Raw genomic sequence first — 22,626 nt, forward strand, 5'->3', positions numbered from 1 at the left:
TCTAATTGAAATTGTTACCTGTGGTTTAGGAATTTATGAAGAAACTGGAAGAAAAAAAGGCAGAAGTGAATAAAGCAACAGGTATGGGAGAAGCTATCCTAGCTATCTGCCACCCAGACTCCATCACCACCATTAAGAACTGGATAACAATCATCAGAGCCAGGTTTGAAGAGGTCAGTATATGTCAAGCCATCTTCATTGCAACAGTCTGTCTTCAATTGGAACGTAGCTGACAACTAACATGGTAGTTACACTGGGAAGAAAGGATCCAGCTGTTGAGAACTAAACATTTAAAATACCCGCAGTGATGGATGCGAATACCAGCCGTGCTTCCCTAGGTTTTATTTTAAAACTTATAGGGCTTTAAGAACTAAAGCAGATGGTCAAGCTTCTTTGTTTGTATGTATTAAATACTGCGTGACACTTCCCATGTGAAGAAAGCTAATAGTTTCTAGGGAGAAACTTAAAAGTTGCAAAGGAAAGAAAATACAGGGCAAGCTTGAAGCATTGTCTAATTGCGTTAGGGAGGATTTCAGTCCAACATATTCGTAATCTAGAAGATTTCCAAATGATTAAAGTGGCTACAAGTAGGTCTCTGAGGACGTACTACACTCTCAGCTGCTAAGGTGGTATCTTTGTTGTGATTAAGTTTAAAGAAAAACAAAATACTGGTGTTGGCAAAGTATGGCTTCAGGAATGTGCAGGAGGAAGACGGACACCAAACCCTCCGTGATTCACTAACTTACACGTATTGTTTGATAAAGTTCTTAATATGTTGCCTGAATGTGCTAAGTACTGCATTTAACAGCACTTAATCATGAATATCTGTGGGGAAAAAAAAAGGGTTGTTGAACTGGGAATTCTAGTTACCTAGCACCTTTAGTGATCAACCACTACACCTAGCACCTTTGCTAATGAAACATCAGTAGGCCTGGGAGGAAGCTCTGGGTTTAGGTTAGCAGAGCAATTTTAAATACATTTTAAAGCATTTCAGATATGCACGTGCTCATGCATTGGTTCTTTTACCAAGGTCTTAGTATGGGCTAAGCAACATCAACAGAGACTGGCAGGAGCTCTGGCTGGACTTATCGCTAACCAGGAATTGCTGGAAGCCTTGCTGTCCTGGTTGCAGTGGGCAGAGACTACGCTTACTGAAAAAGATAAAGAGGTTATCCCCCAGGAGATTGAGGAGGTTAAAGCACTTATAGCGGAACATCAGGTAAGGCATGTTAAGTGACACGTGTCCTGCACATTCCACAAATGATGCTTGTGTCTTAGCTGGGCTTTGTAATCAAGTGTGAATCTCCTTAGCTATTTCCTCTCCTAATAATCGAATCCCTTTGCAGATACTCAGTTGTGTGTTTTGTATGTGCGTGTAGTTTATTCATCACGGCAGTAAAAAAAAAACAAACAAAAATTCAGTTCCACATTGTTCTAAAAGCAAACCTACAACTCCCCGTAGGAACAAGGGTAATAATAAAAACTCCACATGAAATACATGATAGTGCAACTGCCTTAGAACTAGAGTTACAGTGTGGCTTTACTGATTTGATTTAAAAAATATGTTTATGAAGTGCCAGAGGGAGCTGCTGATGCAGTGAATGCTCATAGGCTTACCCCAGCTTACACGCCAGAGCTGTCTCACTTCTCGTAACGGCAGTCTGGACAGCAAGGAACACCCGAGAACTCACAGTCAAAATTCTGTTGCACATCACCTCACCATACACAGTTAATAAAGGAGTTTGACATACTGTTTTCTACATTTAGCCTTCCTTTACCAGCCAGACCATAGTGGTCTTAAAAGCTTATACTAACGATTTTTCTTACCTGCAAAACCTTTATCTGTGTCTTTTTTTGTGAGTCTGGCATTATGAGAGTTTTTCCGTGCCATTCTTGTAACTCTGGTCTTTTGCTATTGTATATGTTTTTCATTCCTGTGGTCACTTTTGTGTATTGTTAATTAAAACCACCTCTATCTGATTGCAGACATTTGTGGAGGAAATGACCAGAAAACAACCTGATGTGGATAAAGTTACGAAGACCTATAAAAGAAAGGCACTTGAACCCACTCCAGTACAATCTCATATTCCTGTCCTTGATAAGGGGAGAGCAGGAAGTAAGTAATGAAATATTTTGGGACAGGTCACACACACCATTGCTCTATCTATAAAGATACCAGATTACTAATAATCTAATAGGTTTGTTTAGCTTATAGTGAAACAGAGTGAAATTCGCTTAGATTTTTCTAATTATCTCTCATTTTTCATTGTGAGGAAATTTCTCATAGCAGACTTGTATTTTTCAATTTTGTCCTATACTTCCTCAATGCTTATTTTTAAAGCGTGCAGCCTTTCATGTGCTATTAAACTTCTAAGAATGTGCATGTGCTGAGTCTTTGCAAATCTACCATTATCAGAAAGTGCGAACATCTTCTTTTAAATAAAGATGTAGAGACAAAATTTTGCTCTTACTGTCTATGAAATTATATGGATCCAATTAGAAAGTGTGTTCAGTGAAGTTGAATGGAAAGTGAATCATCAAGTGAGGAAATTGCTTTCTGTATTTTTAGATATACTTACCCATTGTACTTTACAGTTACCCATACACGGAACCTGCTTCTAAAATCAGGTTGTTTACTTTGCAACTCTGTGGGAGATTTGCAAAGATTTTATTTACTTGTGCAGTTTCACCAGTGCAGCCACTACACAAAAGATACTTTAACCACGATGTGGTCCTTCCCCAGCCATGGTAAAAAAATAAAAACAAAAAATCCCACTAGATGCAATCATTTCAGGGTATGGGCTCATTATTTGGGACAGGAAGGAGTAGTTTTAGGAAGGTCAAGTACCCTTCACGCGAATGTTTGTTTTGTTTGAACTGAGTGAGGCTTAACACATTTTATCATGTTTTAACAGGAAAGCGTTCCCCAACACCAGGCATGTATCTGTCAGCAGCCCAGGCACAAATCGAAACCAAGAATCCACGAGCAAACCTTTTAGTCAGCAAATGGCAGCAAGTCTGGCTTCTGGCCTTGGAAAGAAGAAGAAAACTTAACGATGCTTTGGCCAGACTTGAAGAGGTCAGAAACAAAATTATGCATAATTTTGTTTACCCTGGATTAAATTGTAAATACTGTAAACAACTTCCATATTTATTGTATTATATTGTATGATACAGCTAACTGAAGACAGTGATACACGTGCTTTAAAAGCTGTCATTCTCATTTTAAATATGAGAAGACTTAAGATGTTCAAAATGTTTATGTAGGTCCTCAAAGAACCAATTATTCAAAAGAACGCAGGTGGCATCTCTGTCATTGATTTTTCTAGATTGATTGATTTCAACTGAAAAGGTTCTTTCTCTTTTTTTATTAAGCTGAGAGAATTTGCCAACTTTGATTTTGATATTTGGAGGAAAAAATACATGCGATGGATGAACCATAAGAAGTCTCGTGTGATGGACTTCTTTAGGAGGATTGATAAAGATCAGGATGGAAAGATAACAAGGCAGGAATTTATCGATGGAATTCTTTCTTCAAGTAAGTTTTAAAATTAACTTACTGTCGAACTTGGAACAAACATCTTATGAAGCCTTATTGTCTATATAGTGTACCCTATGCAGTTTATTGTGCTAGAAGGTCACAGATTTCCCTTTTGAAGTCAGTAACTATGATTAATTTAAACTATAATTGTTTTACTTTAAAATATTTCTAGTTTCTGGAAACTCTTTCTAGATCTTTTGCGTTGTGAGTCAAATTACAAGTGTTACATTTATATTATTGACTAATTAATAGTTTACTGGGCTCAGAAAGTCATTTCTACAGTACACTAGCCACTTCAACAGTTACATTTCACTGATCAGTCAGAATAGTAAAACGTACCTTATAAAACCTATAGATAATTTTCAAAATCATTTCATTTGATCATATGATTCTTATCAAAGAACTTACATGGAATAGTTTCAATTATAAAAGGAAACCATGTAATTTCTGAAACCGGTATTTCCATGAACCACGACCGTGTTCATATACCTGTATAACGAGGATCAAAACGTCAAGCAATCAGACTAGGAAGGGACTGTTCCTAGCTTCCTGATGGATTGGTATTTCTTAGGTATGCACAGTTGGTCACAACGTAAGCCCTCCACATCATGGCTGGGTGCAATCACGTTTCCCTCTAGCCACTGACCGATAACAGATAAGGGCCTACTTCTTCAAATAATCCTCTATCTTCAGATTATAGAGACTTTCGCTTTCGAGTAGTGAAGGGTCAGAATTGGGCTGCTTTTAGCATCTCATGTTAAAGTTACTCAGTAGGAGAATATTGTGGGTATATATTTTCCCCTTGCTTTAGGAAATGCAGTAATATAATCACTATATGTGTGCATCGCTGTTTTGCATGTATTGACAGAAGTTGATGAAAAAAACCCTGATATCAGCGAGAGGTTAAACAGTTTACTCATTTAACTCAGTTGGTATCAACTTGTTATAACTGCTAAATAGTCATGATTTAATCCCTGTTCACCATCTTGAAATTTTCTTCAACCATTTCATAAAGAATCTCTGTGTGGGTTAATAATTTGCTTCTGTGGACTTCAGCTAAAGAAGGATTTCACAAAACATCATGCATGTTTGTGCAGTGGGAAGGCCTTGCATTCCAGATTTAATTAGCAGTGAAATTCTTGCTTGACCTTTCCTCACTAACAATTTATCTTGTTAATCTGTGGTATTTTCTGCACTTTGAAGGTCAAAACGTTAAAAAAAATTAATTACATATATCTTACAGTTTAATTCGCACCCTCACTTTTGTGACTCTCTTCAATCTACACTATGATATTCATTTTAATCCAATATTATAATAACATTGGAGATGCAGATTGTTTTATGAGAAAGAACCCTTCACTCTTTTGAATGTCCTTGGGTTTTTTTGATGAGCATTCTGTCATATACTGCCTCAAAACCTTTAAATATTTGTGATAGAACCTTTCATTTTAATGGGATTGAAATGCTTTTGTTGTCTTTGTCTTACAGAATTCCCAACAAGCCGACTTGAAATGAGTGCTGTTGCAGACATTTTTGATAGAGATGGTGATGGATATATTGACTATTACGAATTTGTAGCAGCTCTTCATCCAAACAAGGATGCATACAAGCCTCTCACAGATGCTGACAAAATTGAAGATGAGGTAAATTCTCTGCTTTCTTAGATTGCACTCTGTTCAACTTGGATCATGTTCTTTAATATTTAATCTTATTTCCACTCCTATATAATTTGAAGTTTACTGGTTACATAAATATTTAGAAAGGTGATATTAGCAGTAATGTAATCATCCAGTTGTGGTTTTTTGCAGGTTACAAGGCAGGTAGCTAAATGTAAATGTGCAAAACGATTTCAAGTGGAACAGATTGGGGATAACAAGTACAGGGTAAGTCTTCTAAGGACCTTCTTGGTTCTTTCAGATTAAAGATTCTTTGTATGGTTATGCAAGGAATTAGGCTATATTAATTTACAGGAATTTTGTATGACAATTACATGTTTACTTACTTTAAGCTTGTCTAAATTTTATCATTTTTCTCTTGTTAGAACATACAGGCTAAAAATATGGGAAAATGCTCCTGCTTGTATTTATTTTTGCTGAAACTACTGAAACTTTTCAATATATGGTAATTTTTAAAAGCCAACTGCACGCATACATACATACAACAGCTCCTTAAAAGCCAGTATTTTTGCCTAGATACCCGAAACGTTTAAACTGTTGCTGGTTTTCTATTAGTTTTGTAAAAACAGTGATATTTTCCTATGGTGTTATGTTGTACTTCAAAAATCTTTTAACAAAGTGTATTCAGTCGCTTTTATCCTCCCGTGTCATTTTATGGGAGCACACTGTTCCTTCTGAAGAAGTTCAAGAAATGTGTTAGATATCTGCAGAATGCTTTTAGATCACAGAAAAATAAATATCACATTGCAGAGAAAGATCTGCTACCCCTAGATTCAATAACCAGAACAATTTCAGATGAAATATGTGATATTTGGCTAAGAGAGTTTACTAAATACTTGTAGATGATTTTCAAAGATCACAAAAACAGCAGTGGGAAGGAAACAAAGGCCTTGAATATTTTCCAATATTCAGTCTCCGGATGGCTAGCTACCTGCTCGTTTCTGAAGTAGATACTTTATTTAGAATGTCTAATGTGTTAGTTTGCATGTGTTCTAGAGTCATATAGAGAATTTCCTGTAAACTAATCGTGTCTTTCTTCCATTTTTCATTTCTTATCAGTTCTTCCTGGGAAATCAGGTATAAACCAGTGGAATGTGTCATGAAGCTTCTTTTTTTTTCTCCTCCCCTCCCCCCCCCCCTTTTTTCTAACTCATAGTGGTTTAAGCTTGCAATAGTCAGTCTTGTTGCCATCCTTTCATCTTCAGCTAATTCATTGCTGGTCAGCTGTGGTATTTCTTTAAATGCTATGGAACATTAATTGTCTCAGGATCCCTCCCCTTCGGTCCCTCACCTGCTTTCTTTGGCCATTTTCCTCATTAAGGAGATTACTTTTGAAGGAACCAGATAATGGTCAGTAGCAATTCCCATAGTAAAAAATCTTGAGCATTTAAACTGCAATTTTAGAATTACTGTTATTTTATCAGTTTTCAGTTTTACAGCAGAATGCTTCAAAATTCTGTGTTGCATTTTTTAAGCTGTCAGATTAAAGGCTAATCACAGTAAACACAGATCCTAGTCTCATATCACTTATTTATTGCATATTAGGCAAAAAAAAATTCAGAAAATTAAAAATGCCTGTGTAGACAAGCAGACTGATTAAGAACCTAGCCAATTGTTGGTATTTTATATACTAACATGGTGAATCATTAAATACATATTTTGGAAATAGGCAAATTAAACTTGCTGTTCCAGTTTAGGCTGTTCCCTGTCCCAAAGTGTTTTCCAAGGAGCTACAGCAGGTCTATAATGTATTGGAGCTGTGTTTAAGAATACTTTTTGTCAGCTGTGTCATCAGTGAGACATACCACAGTGGTACAGGGAGGATATGCCAATCAGTGCTCACTTACTCCTGTGGTACATACTGATACACGGCTTCTTAAATTGTTAAATCATGTTCTTCTTTAATTGTTAAATTCCCCGGTAAGAATGGAAATGCTTTACACAAACCGGATACTGTTAGTATCTTATTCATGCTCTTATAAAGGCAATAATATGTATAATCCATTCTGGAAATGCTAGTGTTAACAGCATTAGCCATTTTAAATCTAGAGATGTTGAAAATGTGGATGCATTCTTACTTACTGGCAAAGTCTGTTGAAGTATAGAAGAAAGCACAAAGAGTAGTGGATAATCTTAACACATGCCTGAAGCAATATATCTAAGTAATAAGTTAAAATGTTTTCCACATATCTATAATAAGCCTCTATTTGAAAAAGTCTATTTGAATTTATGTTAATCCTCTTATCTGACATCTGTACTTCCAGATCTGGGGAAAATACAGCATTTTTTGAGAGCGTCTAACTCTTACTGGTGCAGAACAGCATCATAGTAAAAATCACCTACAGCAAGTTGGCTGAGGCTTCTGTAGTGACAGTGATGTTATATGGCTATTGTCAAGAACAGGCCTTTTTGTAGCTTAAACTAGACTTCCTTTACATTTTTATTCTAGTGTTTTTACCACTGATTATTTGAAACAACGATAAATACTGTTTAAGGAAAGTTGGTATCCGGGCTATTTTAAGAAGGAAATGGACTGAGTTACCATTGGGAAAAATTCCTTGATAGATACCTGTGTTATTTTCCAGGAGCCCCACTGCCTGAATTAACCACAGCCTAGGTGGGCAGTTTCCAAAGGATACTGTGTCTGACCCTTCGTATAGTTGCCTGAGGGAGTCTAGCCGAAGAATTAAGCTGGGATGGGGCAAAAAGTAAAGAAAAGAAAAAAGATAGTATCTTTAGAACCTCTAGAAAAAATTCTCTATAGAAACAAGCCAATGAAAATAAACAGAATCAATTTGGATGCCATTTCTTTTATTAACTTTGATGTACATATGTAAAATGGTTCTTTGTTCAGCACATATTGAACGCATTATTAAAAAGCCCTTAAAACTAATGCTCATGTGAATGTTCTTATTTATAACAAAAAATTATTATTGAATTAAGCAGCGAGCTTTGCTTTTGTTTGGTTCCTAAAAGTAATATTCCTTTAAACTTATTCGCTCTTCTTGGCTTAAGTAGTACCAAACAACTAAAGTCATTTAACAAGTAGGGAGCACGTTTGTGTGGTTTGCATTTAAAGCATCCCCTCACTGGAGCAAGTAGTACAGTTGAACTATGGCCAGCCTTCTCCAAGGGTCAAAGATTGTCCCAAAGAGGTGTATTTGACTCCCGTTGGTTTCAGTGAGTGCTCCGCATGTTTGTGTGTGAAAGCACTTACACTTGGCCTGATGATCTGCTATCAAAATTGATATTTTAGTGACTTTGTCTAAAAAGTACTGAATTCTTCTGGTTAATTTTCATGAGATAAGGGGGTCAATGTTTTGGTCATGTTTTCTTTGATCTGGATTTGAATGGAGATACTGCATACTGAGTTTGTTATACAGGTTTCAAGAGCAAAGCACACGTTAGGCCTGGCCATCAGCCCAAAGGAGGAATGGGCTAGTACAAAAATTTGTATGAAACAGGTTTTTGTGCGTATCTGAATTGTGAAGAACCTTGATGTGACAAACAGTTTGTAGCAAAGGAAAATAATTACAGCTATCTATCATTCATTGTTTCTTTAATATTCCTTTCTCCACACGCGCCTCGCTATAGGTGAGCAGTGTCAATGCTACACCTGAAAATATCCCTATAAATGAATCAATTGATAGAAGCGTGCAACACTCGTTGCACAGTTGATTTTCCAGCCCACATACTGATCATCTAAAGCGATGCTGCTTTCCTTTCAGCTGATATCATTAAAATCTAGACTGCTGCAGAAGAGTTTTCTTAAGATTTTAGTGGTGAAATAATGCAAATAGGTCTTCATTAATTTGCACAAACGCACATCGTAACCAATTAAATAATGTGTTACTAATTTTACTTCCTTTATGAGCTCAGACATTTCAGAATCAAGCATAAAATTAAACCCGAGATTCTTTCTTACCGTCCTGCCATCTTCTCTGGATTAATGCAACGGCATCTGATTTGAAATCTTAACAGCTTTAATAATCTGCATAAATAAATCTGATTTTTTAGCATTTACTAATAATTAAAATAAACTTTTTGAAGTGTCTGATTCTTAACCTATCAGCGTTGAACTGCATCTGAATGACTGAGAACCTGAGACACTTGTTTGATTCTTTTTGCAGTTTGGTGACTCTCAGCAACTGCGCCTTGTTCGTATCCTAAGAAGTACAGTCATGGTTCGTGTTGGAGGTGGCTGGATGGCACTCGATGAGTTCTTAGTGAAAAATGATCCTTGCAGGGGTATGTAACACCACTGTTAAAATGGACATGCAGATAACTATTCGGATATAGTTGTCGTTTGTTGTCTCAAGATGGAGATTGAATTGTATAAAACGCCAGTTCTGTAAACATCATCTCACTAAATGTCATGTAGTGATCTGTTCTGTAAAATTTAAATCCCATGGTTAAGATCCTGTTCGCTTGCACTGATTTGAAGAACAACTGTGGTGTCTTCTGCTCAGTTCTTCCAGAGTTAGAGTGGTGTAATTAAGAATTGAACTTAGCCCAGATAGAGTTTATGGCGTGTAAGCTGCTTGTATGACTTGGCAGAAATAGCACACAGAAATGTCCAATAAAACCTTCTCGGCAAGAGAGAAGTTTTAAGGCAATAAATCAAAACAAGGCAATTGAATCGAAGAGTAACAACAGCAAGACAAAAAAAAAAAATCTCTGGCCAGTGGCCGCGCCCAGGCTTTCAGGCTCTGCCTGCGTAGCCCTGTCTATTCATTGGCATCCTCCCCAGAACCACTTTGCAGAGCCCTGAGCCTTGTACATACAAGTGGGAAATGCTCTGGCCAGGAGGACTTTGTGCTCTGGGGAAGCAGGGAGCGCTCTATGACCGTGCCCTCCAGGGCTTTGTATCAAGCGTATTGTTTTATCAGTACACAGCAACATAATGACGTCTTAGTTTGTCAGAAAGCCTACTTCTGTAGTGGGAAAGAATGCCCTGTCTGGCACCCTTCTTGGAGGAACAGTTGGAGATAGGAAAGAAGCCATTTGTGAAGGGAGCAGGAAAGATACAAGTCAAATAATAGCCAGCGTAGTAAAACTGCAGAAAGTATAATAATGCCTGTGTTCAGAGTGAGCTGACGCTCTGCAACTAGGTAATTCTGTCCTGTTAACTAGCAGTGTTAAGTTTACTGCATTTTTACTTCCCAGGAGTTCTATAGAATCATAATCAATATTGTAACAGCGCAAGAACAGCACAGCAGAGTTCAGGAGAGGCAAGTGAAGGCAGACATCACCTGTCCTGTAGATCTTACCCCGGTGTCAGCTATCTCACACAGCTTCTACTTTGGGACCAAGGTTTCTAAACAGTTTGGTACAGACCGTGAGAGGGTGGAGAGCTTGTATTTGTAGCAGTTGTCGTGCTAAGTCAAGGATGTTAAATCCAAAAAGGAGCTACCACAAAACCTCATAAGGGCTAACAGTGTGACACTAAGGCCTAGAAACCTTTGTCAACAGGCTTAAAAGGTACCCATAAAACTTCTTACCATAGCATCATAAAAGAGCTGTTATACTCTTGTGATGATATCTCTGAGTTTTTCACCAGTGTTAAAAATAGTCCTTTTGCTTACTGACATACTGAATATATTGTTTACTAAAGAAATGTAACAGTAATGTTACTTTATTGGTGTTGGACCACAGGTCTAACTGAAATTTAGCATCTGATTCTGCACCTGCTACTATAGGAAAGTCATTTATGCCTGCAGAGCCATCCTTACTTTACAGCTTTCTACTCCTGTTCCTCAAAAGTGCACGGTAGTGGAAAATGAAACGTGCCTCAAAATAGCGGACTTCGTCAAAGGGTTAACTTGGTCTGTTTTGACAAGCCTATTTCTCAAGCCTATTGACAGATAGACTGTTGCAATTCCTATTTGGGTTGACACTGAGAGATACAATACTTAATAACCATCTGATTCATTTATTGGAATTCCTTATTACTGTCCTCAGATTAAGAGTCCTTTGGAACTTTATCCCCTCTTCTTTAATAAGCCTTGTATCCTATATATCTCTACAGTATTTTCTGTAGTACTTTATCCCTTTTTCATGGGAAATACATGAGCAGATGAGTAAATCAAGACAGTGGGTCTAAAGGAATACCGATCTCTGTAAAATCACACAGACACTGGGCGTTGCGCATTGGTACCTAATCCTGGTCTTGTTGAAGTCAGTCATGCAGAGTAGTCAGTGATGGCAGTGGTGCAGGTTCAGTCTTTTCCTTAAGCAAATCTGTATTTCCACCAAGGGTTTCTCATGTATTCAGATAAATCACGTTTCAAAGTACTGTTGTCGTAAACAGCATTAAAAGTACTGGACCCAGTTATTTAAAATAATTTTAGCTTATATTACTTCTTTATGTCAGCAGATAAATAGCATTACACAAGTATACTTGGGACTGCAGCTGAGTCTATCCAAGCACTATTTCCTTTTTGCCTAGGAGACCTTTGAGACCTCAGAGCACTTAAAAACAGCTTTTGCTCTGAGTCCTGTCTTTTGGCCTGATGCTCTCAGTCTCTTGCATATGCAGCTGCTGTACTTAATTTCTTCTCCTGCTAACGATTTTCTTTAATGTGACCCATGTCCTGTGTCATTTTTTCTAGTTCATCATCACGGGAGTAAAATGTTACGTTCGGAATCAAACTCTTCAATTACCACTCAGCCTACTATAGGTTGGCAAACCCCTCTCTTTGTCTCCTTCTCCTCCTCTTCTCCTCTCTCTTCATTTTCTTCCCACTTTATTAAAATATATACTTTTAACAATATGCTACACCCATGCCATTTAGCTTAATGTGTTCCTACATGGGCTGGTGCTTTGCAAGCTAATTTTTTTTGACACGCTTTGAGAGTGTTTCAAAAACAATTGTCATTCACACTGACACAGTTAAATGCTAACATGTCTTGCATCTATTCTTGCGGAACATTCTCTCATATGTGTCTTTGTATGTGTGTGTGAGTGCTTAGCCACCAATTACCTCATTATAGTTTGGATTTTATGTTCATCATTGCATGTTGCCAAACTACATAACTTCATAGTTTTGAATAAATATATTTGCTGCTTTCCTGTAATTTGTACTTAGCAATTTCTTCTGGAACATCCAAGCAAGTATTATTTATTATGAATAGCTGTAGAGTTAGCAACACTGCTCATCAGGTTGTGTCTATGTATTAACAGTTGATTGATTAACAATGATTTAGCACGTTGAGCATTCCATTATCACGCTGACTTCCTTTGACAGTGGTTCATTCCTGCTGGCATAAAGTATTAGAATAAGCGAGTTCTGCACATAACTCTTCTGTGTCCAAAATAAATGCATTACACTGTAATGCATTTTATTTATTGTTAAAATATGTTGGAGTTGGCATGGCAAAAATGACAATAAACAGCCTCGTGACAATTTTCATAGCTGACTAAATGAACACCTTTCTTTGCTGCAGCTAAAGGGAGGACAAATGTGGAGCTGCGGGAAAAGTTTGTTTTAGCAGATGGTGCCAGTCAAAGCATGGCAGCCTTCCGACCACGGGGCCGTAGATCCCGACCCTCTTCAAGGGGTGCTTCTCCCAACAGATCTACTTCCCTGTCAAGTCAAGCTGGCCAGGCAGCTGCCCCACAAGCAGTTGCTGCAAGTACACCAAAGGTAAGGAGAAATGTACAAGACTGCACTGGTTAACAAATGGAGTATAGATTGGGTTTAGGTTTTTTTTCCTTTCTCCAGCAATATTGGTGCTTTCCCTAGCTGATAGGGAAGAAGTCTCTCGATTTTATTTCATAGTCTAGGGAGAATCTGAGGAGTCTCTTCAGTGTATTTCCTCTACTGTTTGTTTTCAACATGGGAATAGAAGAATTCTTTACATTTAAGGTGCCGCATGAACTAGCTGACAATTTGGGAATTGCTCTGAAAGAGCAATTTCATTTAAAAAATAAGCTCTGTCATCTCTTCATTCCAGAACGTTTGTCATCAACTCTTTCTGCTTAGTTTTTGTTTCTACTATGAGATTTGATCGCCTTGTGAAAGCCTGGGTATCCTTCTCCATGACATTGTTTTCCATCTACTGTCCTTCATATTTTGATTTACCATTGTTTCATACAGACACCCCATCATTTAACACGCAACTATGGTAAACCATGGTTGACAAACAGCAAAACGTCAACTCCTTCTAAGCCACCAGAATCCTCAGACTATCAAGGGTCATCTGCAGAGGTACAGTAAGGACAGAGATTCTAGTCTCATGACCTTCCTTCACTAAAACTGTCACTTCACTAACAGCCACTAGAGTTACAGTGCTTCGGAGCTGCAACATCCTTTGCATATTAATGCATTGTCTTTATTTTAGACCTTTGTCAAATGACTTCTTTCCTTTTTTTTTTTTTTGTCCGCCGAAAATCTTTTTTTTATGTTCTGTTTGTTATGGTTTTTGACTTTTAGGAAAACAGGCTCAATGAACTTATGTTTAAAGTGCAAATGGTTAATAAATCATAACAGTGTGCAATGAACTGGATGAGCAAATGTGGAAAAGTACTTTTTAATAAAGCAGTTTATATGCTTTGCAGGTTTCTTTCCTAAAATTGTTTGCTTTGCGTTTATAATGTACTGTAATATTCATGAACTGCAGGAAGGAGATTTATAACTTATGATCTCCAGTGCAAAACCCCTAAATATAGAAATACCCAATCACTGTGAAGAAGGTGGCACAAAAGACTGACTGCGATACAGAAATCTTTCCAACAACTGAAAGTTTTGTTTAGGGGTGGTAGCGACCAATCGTTGCTCTAATAAGATAGCTATTTGATGACTTAACAGGAAACGAGTGTTCGTCTTATTTCCAGCCCATGACTTACATAGAAACTGCTAGTATAGCAATTAGGATTTTGCTGGCAATCAAGCTGTATGACCAAAATTTGAATGGGCTTGGGCCCATAGTGTCTCCTCTAATGTCATTGCAGTCAGTGAAAAATTTGCAGCTGGATCAGGCTGCGAACTGACTTGTCACTTGTAAGAGTTACTCTTGCCCTGGGCTGGACGGAGGGCTCGGTGAGGGGAAGCCTCTGCCACCATCACCTCTGTATCTGCTTCTCGCATACCTGCACTTTGATGCCTTTTGCCGTTCATGTGACACCTTCCAGTGCTAAGTTTGCTTGACCTCAGCGTGGCTTTGCTCTAAGACGCACAATGAACTTTTCGCTCCCTCCTTCTGTGCGAGTGGGTGCATTACTTCTGCACGCTGCAGGCATGTGTATACAGCACTTCAAACACGCAGCGCTGTTGCTTAGAATGGTTAACAGTAGCACAAAGTTGAGTCAGTTGTCAGTTTCTAATATATTCCTGTATTTTCTTTCGTCTCTTAGCTGGTAACTGTAAGATTAATTGATGGTACTTTAAGGAGTTTATATGGCATGGAAAGGTGGTGTTTGCATTGAATTACAATGAGGTGAAAGCAGTTGGCATTGATTTCAAATGAGGGTGCTGTATTTCTCACCTGCTCTTACAACTGCCAGTAGTTTCAGTGAGTTTCTTTTATGTAAGCTGCCACGGTTTAAGATTATAAATGGAACGATTGGGGTGGGGAAGGTTGCAGTGAATTTCTGAAGGCATTCTACATCATTTTCTGCCCAAGAGAGCAGTTCTGTATTTTATATGTAGATTGCATTTGGGTTTAGGGCTTAAATGAAGAACAAGCTTGATCTCTTTTTCTTCTTGCACCAGTGATTCTATCCCAGTGCCTTGCCCAAAGTGCAGCCAACTCAGCGGGGGTAAGGAAGAGTGTTCCCTTTCCCCTTGTCTTCCCAAGCTGCCTCTGTATGGCAGAGATTTCCAAGGTGTGGCTGGCTGGTTGTTAAGCACTTGTATTTGGCTTTAAAAAGAGTTTCACAGCGTGCCAATCCCTGTCAGAGCCAGCAGATTGTCTGCTCTTTGGCATCTCAATGTTCTTTTGTTCAGATGTGCCAGTGGTCCGAGCTGGCAGCTGCCAGGCGGGCTCCTGCCAGGCCTCCGCTCTGTGCTTAGCTCCAGGCAGCTCCCAACACACTCCCCTGGATCTTGGTTTTCCATGTCTAATTCTGCCCCACCCCACTGTATGGGGATCAAAGGCACAAAACACAGGATCCTGGGATCCAGGCACTCCACGTGCCGCATTCATCACTGCAGTGTTTATTCTTCTTTGTGGATATTTACTGAGTATTTTTGTGTTGAGTAAATGAATGTGAATACTGCAGTTTTCCTCTTACTTGCATACAGCTCCTATCGGGAATGTTATATGCATTTTGAGATTTGAGGATTTAATTCTTGTGGCTTTGAAAGAAATCTTCCCATTTGGGGCAGACCGTAAATCAAGACTCGTTTTATTTTAGAAATGAGAAAGCCCGCAGGGTAAGACTATGGAGTAGAGAAATTTCAGACAATATATTAACAACAAGAACTTTTAAAATTATTCCTATGTCTTTTTTTTCTGCTTTTTTTTCTAGCGAAATGTTTTGAAATTTGATAGGTTTGTTTTACCATCAAAATACTTATAAAATTGAAACAAATGTATTCACCACCTATATCAAAACCTCGACTACTTCTCTGTTCATTTGTCATGTGCCATCAACCAATCTTACGTGCTTGAACTAATTATCAGAAGGTAGCATTATTCTTTCTTTATATGCATTGAAATACACACAGAGAATGCTAAAATGTTAATGTCAAGAAGACTGTTAAAGTGATTTTGTTGTTGTTGTAGTTTTACATTTGGGCTACTTCAAATACTAACTGCTAAAGTTATGTTCAAAATTTTACATCATGAAAATTGTCCATAGTGGCTCAGACCAGTATTTCAGATTCCCAGTGAATGTTGTTATGATAATTGTATTCTAAGCTATGTGTTACCTAGAGCCAGACCTTATCTGCAGTAGTGACAATTGGGAAAAAACTTTTTTCTTTTTTCTTTTTTTTTTTTTTTTTTTTTTTCTTTTCCCCCCTGCGTAGGGAACACCAATTCAAGGAAGCAAACTTCGACTGCCAGGATATCTATCAGGGAAAGGATTCCACTCTGGAGAGGACAGCGGCATCTTGACAACAGCAGCTACCAGGGTTAGAGCTCAGTTTGCAGGTGAGTGTCTGCACTTCAGAGCTTGATCTACCTCTTGCTTTGTTTTCCACCTGAACACTTAAGGTCACATTAGCGTGCGAGGGAGATGTCAGAAGAGTGGGAAGGAGTGAAAGTCCTACTGTCTCCATATTAGTATTGCCAAGGGTGCACATAATCAGGGTAATGGTCCTCCGTTCGCATGGTTGCACAGCAGGTATGTTCATCTCTGGATGTGCAAATTCATGACTGCAACCTTGACAGTGGTAACTCCAATGTGTCTGCCTAAGGAACTAGGGAAGAAGCATTTACTTGAAAAGAAAGGCTTCAGTTCTTCAGTGTTCAAGTCATGTTCAACTCTGATGGAGCAAAGGGGTCACTTAGTCATGACTTATCCATTTCTTTTGAAAGAAGAACAGCAGGGAGCAGCTGTAGATGACCTTATTAATGGAATATCCCAGAGAGATTTTTAAAACAGTATATGAAAATAGAAAGCAGTGAAGTCGTGCTCTTCCAGGATCCTCAGCGCAGCTCTGTGTAAGGGAGAGGGCTAGTTGGTTAGAATAGAAGATAGCTCTACTGGCTCACACCTTAAGCCTTCCCTCACACCTTAAGCTCTGCAGAGCACACTGAGCCGTTCTGGAAAGTCCTGTTCAAAGAGTAGATGTCTTTTAAGTTATAGGTGATTAGAAAAATGAACCACCTGAGATTTCTGTTTCAACTTGGTGTTCTTCATGCGTACAGGGAACAAGATTTGTCAAGATCAAAAAGATTCAATAAGTAATTGGAAAATTATGAAAAACAACATTAATGTTTTTCTGTTAAGATTCTTTGTTGCGGTTTTTTTCTTCGTGGCATGTTGTCTGGGCAGGCTTTTACTTTAGCAGGCTTGCTGGAGCTCATTTACTCAGCCCTTTGTTTAGGAGAATGTTTGCTCTGCCCTTGTTTACTTGCAGCTTTCAACTGTATGGTTTTGATTTTTTTTTTTTAAAAAAGGGGTACACAGTTAAAAATTGGAATATTCATTTGCATCTCCAAGGTACATATCTTGGGAAATCCAGAATGCATGAAGCGGCCAGATCCTGAATTCTTTCAATTAATAATTGAGAAAATATCAGGGGAAAGAGAAAGAAAGGATCTGGCTGTTAAGTGAATGAACAGTGCACGTCTAGCAAGTCAAGAAAAGTTGCCAGGGTAATACATTTTTAATGAGATGTGCTAGTGACTAACTACATCTCTGCATTTGATCTCACATTTCCTTCTCTTTTGTGGGAGATACGGCATTGTTTTATGCTCTTGTTTAATATCCGGATGAACTTTGATCATCGTCTAGCTTGCCTTCCCAGAGGTTGGTGCAATGAGGAATTTTTGGAGTTGCCAAAAACCTAGGAAAGACCTGCATACCTTTTCCATCCTTACCTCTAATACTGATGGATATCTTTTGTCTTTCTAGAAACCAGAAAAACTCCAAGCAGACCTGGAAGCCGAGCAGGAAGCAAGGCTGGCAGCAGGTCGAGTAGCCGCCGAGGCAGTGACGCATCTGACTTTGACATTTCAGAAATCCAGTCTGTATGCTCAGATGTGTCAGAGACTGTTCCTGCTACAAGCAGACCGACACCCCGAGCAGGTTCTCGGCCAGGATCAGCTAAGCCGTCGAAAATTCCAACTCCCCAGAGAAGGCCCCTAGCCAGCAAATTGGACAAATCCTTAAAGAGATAATAGGATTGGCTCCGTAAAGATCTTTTCCTTTTGCATTAAGTATTTAAGTTCATAAGATGTAAAATATTATATAGAAATTATTGTGAAATATTGCAAGAGGTGGATTTTTAATTCTGCAGATGGCCTTATTTGTGTATTTGTCGTCTTATTTTATGTGTATAATTTTTGTCAGATTTGTTTTTGTTTATGCCATATCCTGTGAGAAGGGGGAAGAGTTTTAATGTAAACTAACAGTTGTACACAGTAACGTGTAGAAAGTACACTAAAAATAATTGCCGAATGTACAGTGTACTGAATGTACAGTAAGTCTCTGCAACCTGAATAAAATAGGCCTATCACTATGACATTAGCTAACAGTAAAGGATACCTCATGATTTTTTCTTTAAAAAAAGAAAAAGAGAATACTAAAAAGCCAAAAGACACAATTCCACATTTTGAGCTAACTAAACAAACACTAAAGGATGTACGTCAGAACTACTAAGGAATATAAACCCACATTCACAGTACCCTTATTTATACGGCATCTCTCAGAGAACTCACAGAGTTAATTAAGCACTCGCCAGTACTATGATACTCCGATACCCTGCAGCATTTCTGTGCCATTGCTTTCAATGAGGCCAGACACATTCTGGATATCTGAACTATTATTCTGTAAGAATGTCAATATATAAAGTGCATTCATGTAAATGTGAGGTTTTCTTTTGCTTGAGTGGATGGTAGCACTGTAACATCGAACTCATTTTGTATTAAAGCAATTTTGCTTGCAGAAAGCTCCGAAATAAACATGTCCCTTAACTTTATTTCTATTGTATTTCTTATTTCACAGGAAGATACTTTTCTGCGTTATGTTTTAGGGCATGTATAATTTCAGATGACCAATATTACCATAGTAACATAGGCTTTAATTTAATTTCCCGTTATCAGCAATCAAATTTTGGGTAGCTACTGTATTTGTTTAATAAAACAGTAAATTGCACATATGTCATTTATGAAATTATATGTAATTATTGTGTGTCGACAATTATTTTCTCCATATTAAACTGGGACATTTGTATACCATGTATGAAAGGCATAAAGAGTAATTCAGTTCCTCTTTTTGTTAGTGAAATATTTTTGCCATTCATGGATTCCTTGAAAGCATTAATAATAGTTAATTTGTGGTGGGAAAAGGATGCAGCTTCCTGTGGGAGTGCTGTAGAATGGCTGGGTAGATGCTGTATTTGGGAGTGACAGAATCCCTAGAAATTTAAAATGCTCTTTGATAATATCAGAAAGACTCAAGTAGAATTTGGCCAGTGTGGCAGACAAACTAGTCTAAACCTGAGACACGACCAGTTCATATACCAGAAAATGCTGCACCTTTAGCAGAGGAGTTTTAGGGTCAGCGTGGTTTATGGTTTGTCCCTTAGCATGCTGAAAATGAAGCAGAAGCTGAGTTGATTACACGCAGTTAATGGTGGTATCTGCGTTCTCTGCTAGCGCTTACTGGCAGCATTACCAAGACGATGTTTTCTGAGTTGTCACAACAGCTTCCTGCAGACTCACAAGTTGACTCACGCAGTCAGTTTATAAGAAACAGAAAAACAAAATAATACTCAAAAGACAATTAAATTAATCAAAACCCACTCATGTCAGGATTTTCTCCAGCACAGAGTATGAGTGTCTGCAGACAGCAGACAGTAACCAGTCCTACACTTCTCTGACACAAGGATAAATCTGCAGAATTCGATGAAGAAGGCATGTTGCGGACTTACCAGCAAGTGACACGTAGCTCAGTTTTATTGAACTATTTTTTGTAAAGAAAGAGGTGGTGTTCGGTTTCCATCCTCCTGTAATTCAAAAGGATTTATTCTTTGGTACCAGCATAAATGAGAGAGGAAGGATCAGCCCCATAACCAGCTCCCCACCTTGTTCAGTCGCGTGAGTTTTCACGTAACTTCCACCATTGAAGATGCACTTTCTCCCTTTTTTTTATCCCCCTCCTACCAACAGGAGTTCATCCTGAACTCACCCAGCCTGCTGGATGACCATAAGAAGAGTCAACCTTTTAGTGTGGCCTGGGCTCTTACACCTGGATATTCTGGGATTCTCCTGTGCAGCAAAGGAGCAGAGGTGATGGGAAGAAGGGTTGGAAAGCCTATGGCTGTGAGAACCGTATTGTTCAGTGAATAACGTATATTTAGCATTTGGAAAAGCTGGCTCAGTTCTAGGCTCCTTTAATTCTTGTTCATTTTCAGCTTTCTGCATTTCTGTTTTACCGCCTTCGAAATGGGAAAGCATCCACAGAATTTTTTGAAACCTGCAGATGAAACCTGTAAGTAAAAAAATGCAGCATTAGAAAAGCCAGTGGTGCCTTGCGGCTTCATCCTCGGCTTGTTCAGTTCAGGGATTTTGTGAGCCTCTCACTCACATGCCAATATAATAAATGACAATAATTCAGGCTTTGCCTGTGGCACATCTCTTCACAAAAGCGTAGAGATGAGGTTATATGCTATTTTAATTTAAAAATTAATGCATTTCATAAAAATAAACTCTGATGCAAGCAGCTATACCGTACTATAGGCGGCGGCGGCGTTTGAACCTGTAGCTGCCTGTGTCACTGTCTGCCGTAGCACCGGCAAGACCATCTACACCCCACAGCTTGCATGTGAGAGGGGCCGCAGTGCTTACGTGTGTTGGTCACGGCATGTGGCAAGAGGACACGTTGGTGAGCACTTGCTGTAATAATGTTCTGTTGTCCTGGGTTGAGCGACACAGGGCTAACTTCTCTTCTAATGCTGGGGAAAACTGCACTTTTAGAAGACTCTAGTGTCTGAATTCATGAAAATATTTACTTTACAGCCAGCTAGGCTATGAGGGATTCAAGGTCTCGGTGTTTTCAAGCCTTGCCAGGTGCAGGGATGAGAAGGATCGAGGCCTGGGCACTTGGCCCAAGCTGGCCAACAGGATTGTTTCACACCGTGAACATCACATTCAATATAAATTAGAAAGTTTGCGGTGTAGTTCTGTCTCTCCCTTGATGGTGGTGGTCCAGAGAACTCCTTGCCCCGGTGCCAACCCCTGAGCCCTTCCATTCCTCCCGAAGCTGTTGCACTCGCAGTGGCCGACATTTGCTGTCTCCTGCTGGGAGCACACAGCTTCCTACTGATAGAATGGTCTGAGTACAATTCTGGTGTATCTTATATTAGTATCGGGATCAATACTGGTTCTTTATTATTATTGTTAATTATTTAGTCTTATCCTATTAAATCTATTTATATTGCAACCCTCACGTTTCCTTGCTTTTCCCAATTCCCCTTCCCGGGTGGAGAGGGGTCGTCGGGTGGTAGAATAATTGTCTAAACAACAATAAATTGTTACGGGTTTTCTCAAGCCATAACATCTGTAAATAACCATGGGGATGGAAAATAAGCACAACCTGGTTTGCTGCATCTCAGTACAGCTGCCCTAACAGCTGCCAGGTGTTTCCAGGTCTTGGGCTGGTCGGTAGCACCTGAGCTTATCCTAGGCTGGTGGTGTTTAGCCAGATGTTTGCTCTAACTATGGGCCATGGTAGGGAGTGGTGATGTTAAGAGGTTTCTGTCTTCGTGTAAGGTGGGTGGAATTTTGTAGAACAAAGAAAAGGTGCTTTCCTAAACAAAATTGTTCTTTCTGCTGAATTTGAATAACCTGTTTGCAGATGTGGAGGTAGGAGAGATGGTCGACTTGGTTGCTTTCTTGTTTTTCACGAGTGTTGTCAGGTTAAATGCGGGTAAGCTACCCATCTCTGTAGAAAAAAGGTTTATTTGCTAAAAAGGGGAGTATTGCAGAGGAAAAGGGATATCTTCAGAAATATCGGATGAGACAGCAGCTTAAATTTTACATAACTTGAATGAAAACGCTTGGTGGCTGATGTTTTTGAGGTATTTTTCATGCAGATTGAAGTCCTTCTGTTAAGGCTTGTGCAGTGTTTGGCTGTCGCAAATGAAATGGTATCTGACCCAAAGCTGAAAGAGTCTTGGGGGTTGTCATTTCATAATTAAGTTGTTCTTCTGAACAGAAATTGTTCCAATAGTCCGAATTGCAGCTCGGGGTGCTCAAACTGCGTTTCTGTTTTTGAAGGTTGAAGGAAAGAGTGACGAAGGTGAATTGCGTAACGTAGCTGGCATCTGGGGTGAGTACGTACGAGAAAGTTAATAGCTGTGTTCTTAGCACTCGGGTGATTGAACATGAGTAAGATCCCAAACCATAAATCAGGCCCTGTCAACATCTACAGTGGTTTTTGTTCCTCCGGGAGGAGGCAGCCAGCGTGATGATAGCTCTGGCCTGACAGGAAAAGCTGACTTGGAGCTTTTTGGGGGGTCACGATGGTCCTTCCAGGATTTAGAAAAATATCCAACGCCATTAATTTTTTTTTTCTTCTTTTTGGGGCTTAATCACAGCTCTTCCACGTCCTCTTTTGTTGGCAGAATAACAGGGACCTAAGGACCTATGGAAGAGTTTGCACTGTCTGGGTTATTTTTGAAGGTGCTGAGTTCATATGATAAAGAAGTACCTCTCCATTTAAAAGCCTGCAATCAAAGTATAAGACGGGAAACAAGTCAGTTCAAAATGAGGATGAACAAAATAGGCTTGTAA

The 22,626-nt window shown here is 38.9% G+C and overlaps 1 protein-coding gene across 24 annotated transcripts in view; it reads left to right on the forward strand.

The window, feature by feature from the left end:
- Positions 1 to 18,994, forward strand: part of DST (dystonin) — a 312,504-nt gene extending 293,510 nt beyond the window's left edge. For 11 of the 24 annotated variants that reach the window (XM_074581555.1, XM_074581556.1, XM_074581557.1 and 8 more), the window contains 14 exons: positions 30 to 173; positions 1,031 to 1,219; positions 1,987 to 2,116; positions 2,916 to 3,079; positions 3,376 to 3,538; positions 5,030 to 5,184; positions 5,350 to 5,424; positions 6,277 to 6,294; positions 9,348 to 9,465; positions 11,829 to 11,897; positions 12,664 to 12,863; positions 13,317 to 13,427; positions 16,191 to 16,314; positions 17,744 to 18,994. In XM_074581555.1, the coding sequence (XP_074437656.1) occupies positions 30 to 173; positions 1,031 to 1,219; positions 1,987 to 2,116; positions 2,916 to 3,079; positions 3,376 to 3,538; positions 5,030 to 5,184; positions 5,350 to 5,424; positions 6,277 to 6,294; positions 9,348 to 9,465; positions 11,829 to 11,897; positions 12,664 to 12,863; positions 13,317 to 13,427; positions 16,191 to 16,314; positions 17,744 to 18,009 (1,926 nt within the window). In that variant the 3' untranslated portion in view covers positions 18,010 to 18,994. The remainder of the gene's footprint in view (positions 1 to 29; positions 174 to 1,030; positions 1,220 to 1,986; positions 2,117 to 2,915; positions 3,080 to 3,375; positions 3,539 to 5,029; positions 5,185 to 5,349; positions 5,425 to 6,276; positions 6,295 to 9,347; positions 9,466 to 11,828; positions 11,898 to 12,663; positions 12,864 to 13,316; positions 13,428 to 16,190; positions 16,315 to 17,743) is intronic. The other 13 variants (XM_074581579.1, XM_074581578.1, XM_074581567.1 and 10 more) reach the window with 3 other exon arrangements.
- Positions 18,995 to 22,626: the final 3,632 nt, after the last annotated feature.

Source organism: Larus michahellis, chromosome 3 (assembly GCF_964199755.1).
Source record: "Larus michahellis chromosome 3, bLarMic1.1, whole genome shotgun sequence".
NCBI lineage: Eukaryota > Metazoa > Chordata > Aves > Charadriiformes > Laridae > Larus > Larus michahellis.